This window comes from Lupinus angustifolius, chromosome LG04 (genome assembly GCF_001865875.1).
Source record: "Lupinus angustifolius cultivar Tanjil chromosome LG04, LupAngTanjil_v1.0, whole genome shotgun sequence".
Lineage (NCBI taxonomy): Eukaryota > Viridiplantae > Streptophyta > Magnoliopsida > Fabales > Fabaceae > Lupinus > Lupinus angustifolius.
Window position 1 is genome coordinate 8,933,573 of NC_032012.1, and position 9,613 is coordinate 8,943,185.

The following is a 9,613-nucleotide window of genomic DNA, read 5'->3' on the forward strand; positions in this document are numbered from 1 at the left end:
ATGTAGTTAAGGATAACAACAGTCAGCATTCATCATTCAGAAATGTAGCTGGAAAATATAACGCAAGGAACCAGTAGCCACTAATATTTTGTATTTTATAACACTGGTAATAGCTAGGACCATTTGCAATGCAACATGCAAGAACAGAAATAACATAACTGACATGAACATCCCTTCATGCCCATGAACAGGTTAGTTGAAAAGGTACCTTGAAATTTAATTGCACTTGAATTCAGATTCCTCATCATTTTTTCATCCTCAAAAGTCAAAAGTATAAATATTAAATGTCTCTAAAGTAGCGTTCTTGATCCGAAACATCAATGAGCCATCAAGGAAATCTCAAGCAATAATGAATTCAATGTGAATTATTTCTATTCTTCCATGTATAAAAACCAAAAAACTGAGGTTTTTGACCCATGACCATGAAGAACAAAAATTCTAGGGGTTGAGTTTCCCAAACCATGCTAACAAATTCTTATTAAGAATAATAAAAAGTAAGAATTTTATATAACGTGATTCTACTCATAGAATGCCAGCAAAGTGCAAAATGACTAAACTAGAAAAGTGACAACAGAAAATTTAAGGACATAGCCAGAGTACTCACAATGTACAGCCATCTAAGTTCAGTTTTTTGCAATTGACACTTTATGCTTCAACACCAAATCATAATCCTATTTCGCAGATATTGAAATATGTCCACCTTATATACTGTGCAATGCTTTAGAAAATTCACAATCTTTACTATAGTCAGCAACTTAATCTTGTTTCTTATGCAGTCTCAGCTTTAGGTACAGTTGCCTGGAATGCAACTTTTCGCTTTTTTTGAATTTGACGGACAAATTCAGATACTACTAAATGTAACTTTGGATTAGGCTTACGATTATTTGGGAGATTATAACCCGCCCTTTTTATAGCAAAAAGCAGACACTTTTCACCTCTCTGGCAATGAGCAGGACATGCAAGAGGAACTGTGCATCTCAATACTGGCTTATTACAAAACGAAGGGCCTGTTGGCAAGCTGCATAAAGCCAAAAACCATATCAGTAAAGCAGTCTTCTCAAGACAACAGTAATAATAATAAATAAGAAAACAATATGCAATACATAAAATCGGAAAAGGACAATCATGAATTGAAGACATGAAAACATTTCAGTACAAAATGACATCCAATTCCTTATGTTAGCTAGGCTCAAAATCTAAGTTTGATTTGAAGGGTTTTCCGCATTGAATCTAAATACTGTATAGTGCAAGATGGTGAGTTGATGAGATGGAATGCTTTTTACATGTATGCTTCAGTGACACGCAACTAGGTCTGGATTTTGGTGAGTAAAGTCTACAGATATGTGTTTGAAGTTTCACAAGCAATGATATTTCACTATTCGAGCTAAGGTGGCAATATGATAAATAGATGGATAGATGTGGGTAGAAGGAGAAAAATGGTTGGAAAATTCAGTGAGAAAAATGGCATTACAAAGTAATTGGTAGAAAAGTCAAGACATAGATGTGGGTAGAAGGAGGGGGAAATGGCAGCCTAGTGCATGAGGCTAACACATAGTGGGGTTTGGAGAGAAATGTATGCAGCCTTACCTCATAACAAAGAGGCTTTTTCAATATTTGAACCTGTGACATCCAGTTTATAAGGTAGTAACCGTATCGTGTTGTGTCAAGGCTCACCCTCACAAGAGGAGAAAGAAAGGGAGAGAATATCAGAAAAGTAAATGCTGCCTCTTCCCTATGGCATCAGGCATAACCCATCCTAAAACTACCCAAATGGTCTCCTGCCGCCCACTCCACACTCCATTGTTGCCTTTATATTCATGTCCCCTTCTTTGATTCCAGCATCTTCTTAACCAATTTCTTGATGCCAAATATCCATTCTGTTAGAGCCACCTTTTCTAGCATAATAGACTCCTACACCATACTTCCTAACTCATTATCAAGTGTACCTTTATGATCCCTATCCTTTCTAAAGTAGGCCTGAATTAGTAGATGCCCATGATTTTGATGCCCGTCACAATATTTGAAATACATCATTGAATGTTGATCAATATTCAATAAGGTGCATTACAAAAGCTATTTACAAATTTATCCCTCTAGCATAGGAATCTGGTTAGTCTTAAATCCATGAAATGGACTATTTAAAAAAGTTATGCAACTATCATAGAACATAAAACGTAAAACGCGCCTTATCAGATTTCTCCATAGGTCTATTCATCTTCTTTTGGTCCAACCTTCCAAGACTTAAAAAAAGATCAAGGTAGGCAGAAATGAACAAATATCACTGACCAAAAATGGGTGCCAAACTATCCACTATGTTGTATTGCAATTGAAGGAGCATTAACTTGCTTATTTTTTAACCCCAAAAAAAGGCCAATCAAATAGATATTGATATTCAAAAACCAAACAGGAAAAAGAGAACTATATCTTCAGGAAGAAATGGAAAATACAATAACCATAGGCACAGCAAAAAACTAAAATCAACCTATTTTTCTAATCAACCAAAGCAAAACTCTAAGTTAATCTACCACACACACCATATCATTTTCCTGATTGGGATACTCTCCTAATTATGAATAACACACATGATATAGTCTTGTTGGATTGGAGAAAGAAAATATTTTTGGTCCACAGGTAGTCTAACCAAGTGAGAATCCGCTCATAACATTCCAAATTTTACTATTACTCTCTCATCCAAAATTCAAAATACATGAGCACCTGAATCCCTTTTTCTCAAATTTCCCTTCAATCAAAACAAAATTCTGAAGCTACGTTACATTAACAGCAGAAAATTTTGAAGGAAAACTCAACAAAATATGAGGAACCTGAAAAAAATAACATTATCTACTAGACATGAAATCGCAGTATTTTCCAAACTGCAATAAATTTTCACACACTCACTTAAGGGTACGTTTGCGACTTCTTTTAGAGGATAATGGAGAAAAAATGAAAGACTTAGGAGACAAGAAATACACTTTTGATATGCCTCTCGATCCTTCCCTTTCTCTTTCCCCCTCAAAAATTAACTTGTGAGTTGGTTTTTGGGGAATAGAGAGAAATGGACCTAGAGAGCCCATCTGACAAATATAATTCATGGCTCCAAATTCTTTCTATTCCCTAAATTAGCCTCCGAAAATAAATAAACTCGTAAACAGATCGAGTTTTAAATCAAAAATTATTCCCCAAATCAAACGCAACTAAACAATTAAAATAATTAAAAAGCAAAAAAAAAAAAAAAGAAACGCACTTTTTAACGACGAAACGGCATCCCCGATAAAGCTTCTGTTTAGAATCTGAAAGTATATGAGTATGACAAAATCTGGTAAGCGCCATAGCCTTAGTCTTACATCCACTTGTTGCACACCGAACGACGTCGTCTCCAACAACAGTAACGCCGTTTACATTGCCTCCTAAAACGACAGTGTCGTTTGCGTTTTCACTAACGAAGGGACTCTTACCATAAATCCAATAATATTCTCTATACTTTGATTTGAGATCTTCCATGAGAGTCCAGTAGTGACCTCTGTAGCACCGAGCGAGTTGCCTCACTCGCCGGAGCCGACGCGCGATCACCTCGCGACGTGTCAGCACGCGCGAGTTTGAAAGTGCTAAGTCTTCGTCGGCGCCGTTGATCGTCATCGGCGGTGGTGGCGGTGGCGGTGGGGTAGATGAATCATTCATGGCGGTTAAGGGGGAAACGGTAATTGGTTTTTGTCTAAGGTTGCAATTTTGTTTTGATTTGGTTGGTTGATAGTGTGAAAGGTTTGGATTTTGTGGTGGAGAAAATTCTGGAACGGTGTGTGTCAATTATAATATTTTGAATTCTTGTTTGAACTATATATGCACAAGTTTTGTTAAGCATCCACCCAAATAATACAATTAAATGATAATGATACATTCACTTTTGGTATAAATATTACACTTATGGTTAAAAAATTTGATTTCCTAATATATCTTTGCACCGGAGACAATACTATTCACGTTGAAAACATATAAGTATATAAGCTAACTTTTCTAGTGGGTATTGTTCCACCACAAGTAATCCAAGTCAACCGAAGAGTCACATACTTGGTCGCCGAGTTGGGCCCCGCGTGTTGGGACCACCACAGTTGACCTTAGAGACAGCATGTCATCTGTACCTCACCAACCCACCTGCCAGCACGACAGACTGACTGATTGCAGAATGGTTACAAAACCAACCACAGGCTAAAAGACAAGAGTGGCACAGAGTATGGTCCTGGCAGACCGCCTGACACGGGAAAAGCAACTCCCGACAATACCCCTGGTCGGCCACGTGTTGCACTACCTGCCAAGAGCACAAAGTTAGCTATCCCCTCTATAAATAGGAGTCTCTACCAACAGGAAGTATCTCAATCTCTTTACTCTCTAACATTACTCACTCTATTACTTTCTACCTTTGTATTCTCATACTCATTAAACACTAAGTTCGTACACTGACTTGATCGTCGGAGAACCTTTTCAGGTACCTCCACCGGCGGGTCCATCTCTTCTACACCATCTTGCTACTTTGACGTCCTTCCTCTTCTCCATCCTCAGCAGCTGATCAACTATTATTCCGTACCTTTGTGTTCTAGGAAAGAACATGTATTTTTTCATCCACAAAACTCGAACTCGAAACATTGTTTAAAGGGAATCAAAGAGAATTAAACATATATCACTTAAACCAAAACTCATTAGTCACTTAGGCTTGAATTGATAGTTTATTGGTATTTTAAAAGCTAAAAATTAGTCATTGAATAACCAAAAATAATTAAAAATGATATATTAATGAAATGCACACACAAAAATTTATTAATGAAGGTACATTTATCAAAAACAAAATTTTATACAACTAATAAAAAAATTGGTTTGGGATTTTTTCTTATATATACATCACAAAGATTAACACTATATTTGGTTTTATAGAAAAAAGAGGAAAAAGTAGTAGAAAGTGTGATTATCCATCATTTGTTTTACTTATGAACTCAAAACTAAATAGTAATTATGTATGAAGAAGAAAAAACATAAAAAGCTAAAAATTCGTCATTAAATGACCAAAAATAATTAAAAATGATAGTATTAAGTAAAGATATATTAATGATCTGCACAAAAAAGGTTATATTAATAAAAGTACATTTATCAACAACAAAATTTTACACAATGAATTATAAAAAAAATTGGTTTGCGATTTTTGTTATACATCACTGACTAACCCTCTATTTAAGGAATGAAAAGAATGAAAGGAAATTTAAGGAATGGAAATAAGTAAAAATTAGGGTTAAAATTTAGTTGTTCGATTTAAAAGAAAAATGAGGGGAAAAAAGTTATAATAGTTGTGCAAAACATGAAAGGGAAAGAAAAAATATATTTCTAAAATTACATAAATGCTTTAAATAAGAAATATCTCATTTACAATATTGTTGTTGTTACCTTTTTAGCATGTACCAAATAGAGGAGATTCATATATTTTTTGACCAAACTAACTCCAAGAAGTATAAATACTAAACAAACACTTTAGACACCACGTGTACAAAAAAATCTAAATATATTGATTGATTTTTGTATCATGTGAGTAATAACAATTAAAGAAAAAAATATTTCTAAAAAAAGAATAATACAAATTATCGCTCAGCAAATCATAAGTTATTCAAACCATAATTAAAACTAAAAATAAAATAAAATGCATTTTGTTATGGTGCTAAACTTTCATACTCTACCATAAAAATGAATGGTTTTTACTTTTTATATGGAATGAATCAAAAATAATAAAAACATAAAAAATTAAATGGGATTGCATGAGTTATAACAAGTAAAAATTGACATATTTTTTTAATGGAATTACAAAATGAAAAAACAAAATTAGAATATTAAAGTTTTATTTGTCTCTATTGATGTAGTGATAAGCTCATTTGAAGAGAAAGTGAGTTTGTGGAGAAAAGAGAAGAAAGTAAATTTGAGGAGAAAAGTGAGGGTTTAGAGATAAAATAGGGGTATTGTAATCATTTAAAAAAATATTTTGATGTGTTTCCCCTCCGAGATGAGAAGAAATTTTTTTAGCATGCGACTCACACTTTTTTCTTCTTCTCTTTTCCCTTGTGTGTCAACCAAAGAAGACAAAAGTCACTTTTCCTCACTTTTCTCTTCAATTATTTTTCATTCCTTCCGTTTTTACTAGAACCAAATACAACCTAAAACTAAGCTTTTCTCGGAATAAATTGCTCTATAAGGCTTGGTTTATGTCTAACTAACATCTTAATTTTGTATCAATTGTTAATTTCAATTAACAGCATATTAATAGATTAAATTACATGATTAATATTATTTATTATATTAGACTGTCTAAAATATTTATCAATTATACAATATTTTCAATTTCGCATCTCTAAATATATGAATAATATAGGTATAAATTAATATAATTTATTGTATTTCTTCATTTAAAAATGGCTTTAGTGGACTATAATGATTTTCTAAAGTCTTTACGTTTTAGGAAAAACAATATAATGATATTAAAATTTTATTTGTTTAGATAGAAACAATGATTTCAATATTTATTATGAATATTTTCATATGTAAACTACTTTAAAGTTAAGAGAAATCGATAGTTGGAGAGTAGGCTTAGTCACAAAAACTCCAATGAGAATAGAATGTGACTTATAAAGTTTGAACATATACTATATAAAGATATTTTAGTTTGAGTTTTAAAATTGCTAATAGGTTAATGGTAAGATCTAGCATGCGCTTACATGGAAGTTATCAAAATCTTGCAAATATTAGATGGAATTGCTCCAAGTGTTTGTACCGGTATCCATAGAGTGAGTATAACCCAACCTCTTAATAAGTGTTCAAGAAGTATAGATTACTGTTTAACATGTTATATAGGTTTATTGACATCATCTCATCTTAATCGAACCAAATAAAATACAAATTTATATTTTAATATTAGCCAAAATTTTTATTCATTAGTATGTCCATAATATTTTTTTCATTATAATAGCTTTTGAGCGATTCTTGAACTTAAACTTATTGTCTTAAATCCAATAGTCCAATTAATGTTAATGGATGAATTTTTTAAGGGTGCAAATCATTCAAACTAATTATTTTATGTGTGTCCATGTGGTCCTAAATTAAAGTGGTATATATATATATATGTGTGAGGTTATGTATGTGTATAGTGGTGAATCTTGTGGAACAAAATAGTCAAAAACTCAATCAACCATTTCTTAATTTGAGACAAAAAGAATCTCCAATTTCTTCCATTCTTTCTCACATGCAAGAGCTAATACTAAATGTCTGGGATGTTTGAAATATGTTATTATATAAAATTTCATATTGCCTAGTATTAGAATAGAGTAGAATATAATGTTATATATTGGACTCAGGTCCTTATTGTAATGTCGGAATAGACAATGGTGGTAACAGTTGAGGCTTGTCAAGGAAGCTCTAATGTTCAGTTTGACTGAGTATTGAAGATAACAATTGTCGGTGAATTTTTGTGTTGATGTTCCAATATATCAAAAGACTTCCTAGCAATAGGTGGCTAGGCGGCATGTTCCATTTGATGACTGTACGAGAAGTTGCACTACAAGTTTGGAGAGCTAGGCTCTTGGTAACATCATCAAGGATACTCACAAGGTCTATGCTGTAGGAGTAGTTAAAAAGAATTAGACATTGAGCAATATGGAGTCATATAATCGCTAAGGTGAAGATTCTTGTGTAGATTTCCTAAGGAGTGAGATATTCGTCTATTTCAATCAAGGTGGAGATTGTTGGGGATGTTTATAATATGTTATTATATAAAATCCCACATTGTCTATCATTAGAATATAGTAGAATATCAATGTTATATATTGGACTCAAGTCCTTGTTATAATGTGCACCAGATATAAGCACCAAATAGAAACACCTCATGGGCACTTGGGCCCATGGGTGTGCTAGGGTTTGTACTCCTTATTTTCTAATAATATCTCGGTAGTCGTTTAGCGCTTCCGGGAACGTATGCACAATTGGCTGAATCTCATTAACAAATTCTCTTGTTTCTTCTCTTCTATTTATTCTATGCCTTTATTTAATTGCTTATAGCCAACTCTGCGCAATGATCGCTTCCGCTGCACCAACACTATTTTTTTCCTTTTTTTAGTGGACATAATCATAGAATTCGCTTACCACCCTTGTGAACTGTGTACCAAACCACAGTACATTCGTGACTTGGCTCACAACGTTATAAAGCACATCCATGAATGTTTTATGTAATCCAAACTCTGAAGATAAGTTCTCTTCGCGGTATATATTATTTCACGATACTACAAATAGAAGGTAAACATAAAGCATAAGCAAACAAAAGAAAGGGGGAGAGATAAAAACAAAAGCATGACAAATGCCTCAACTTCGAGTTGATGGAAAACAAAAACCTAAAGTAAAATTAGTTACAAGTAATGGTGCTTTATTTTTATTTTTGGGATATAAACCAACCCACTACTAATTCATCCTTGATTTGGTGCTTTGTTTTTATTTTATTTTTAATTTATTTATTCCATAAACCTAATTATATAATTTTAATTACTTTTTATATCCTATAAATTCTGAAAAATTTACAATTTATAATATCTGAATATGTTTCAATTTTTAAAATTATATTTCTGAAAAAAATAATAAATTATTTTTTTGTTTATTTAAAATTCAAATGAGGATATTTGGCATATTAATTATTTATTTTATTAAATTCGAAATAAATCATATAAATTCATACAACATAATTTTAATTATTTATTATTTATTTAAAATTGAAATTTCAAAAAAAAAATAATAATAAAATTATTTATTAACCATTTCTTTTTCTTATTTTAAGATAAAACTATATGGGTTTCTAGAAGCCCATTTCCACTTAATTTTTTGTTTTGAGTTTGATTAAATATCTTTTGAGAAAAAGATGTAAGTTTATATACACATTTGTTTTTGGAAACTCATTTATTTAATTGATTTATTTTTAGAAATTATTTATTTAAAAAAAAATATTGTTGGACTTTTTGTGAGCCGGACAAAAATGGGTATTCACAGCTACCCCTCTTTACTAGTTGGTTATCTGATAGCAAGTAAATCGAGGTTTGAGGGATACCGTGATAAGTGACTAGTAAAGAAATAAATGTTAATTTTGTTGAGGCTCAGAAGAAGCCTAACTAGCTAAATCTCCGTGCTCGAAAATGTCAAACTTACTTTTGCGAGTTGAACTATCTTCAAGATGGTCTGAGTTTTATGGATGTAAACCAAAGATGCAGATCGGTGTACTGCCAGAATTTGGAGTGAAAATAGTGAAACCAAAGACGCAAGTTGGTTTACTTCCAGAATTTGGAGACATTGTGTTAAGGAACAAGAACACAGATCAGTGTTTTGTCGGAACTTGGAATGAAAAGAGTGAAGCCAAAGACGCAGGTCGGTGTACTGTTGGAATTTGGAGACATTAGATTGAGGGCCAAAAGCACAGGTCGGTGTACTGCCGGAACTTAGGATTAAAAGGGTAAAATCAAAGACGCAGGTCAGTGTGCTGTCGGAATTTGGATGACACTAGGAAATAAGACCAAGAATACAGGTCAGTATACTGCCGAAACTTGGAATGAAA

The 9,613-nt window shown here is 32.6% G+C and overlaps 1 protein-coding gene across 1 annotated transcript; it reads right to left on the bottom strand.

The window, feature by feature from the left end:
- On the bottom strand, positions 446-3,782 carry LOC109345573 (INO80 complex subunit D-like). The gene is made up of 2 exons (XM_019584652.1): positions 3,245-3,782; positions 446-1,018 (listed from the first exon to the last, which is right to left on the bottom strand). The coding sequence occupies exons 1-2, from the start codon at positions 3,676-3,678 to the stop codon at positions 769-771; spliced, it is 684 nt and encodes a 227-aa protein (XP_019440197.1). The 5' UTR covers positions 3,679-3,782; the 3' UTR covers positions 446-768.

Excerpts from the sequence above, each read along its gene's own strand:
- LOC109345573 (XM_019584652.1), bottom strand. The coding sequence starts at position 3,678 with ATGAATGATTCATCTACCCCACCGCCACCGCCACCACCGCCGATGACG. Across the intron at positions 1,019-3,244 it reads TGCCGTTTCGTCGTTAAAAA|CTTGCCAACAGGCCCTTCGT; the intron begins GTGCGTTTCTTT and ends GGCTTTATGCAG.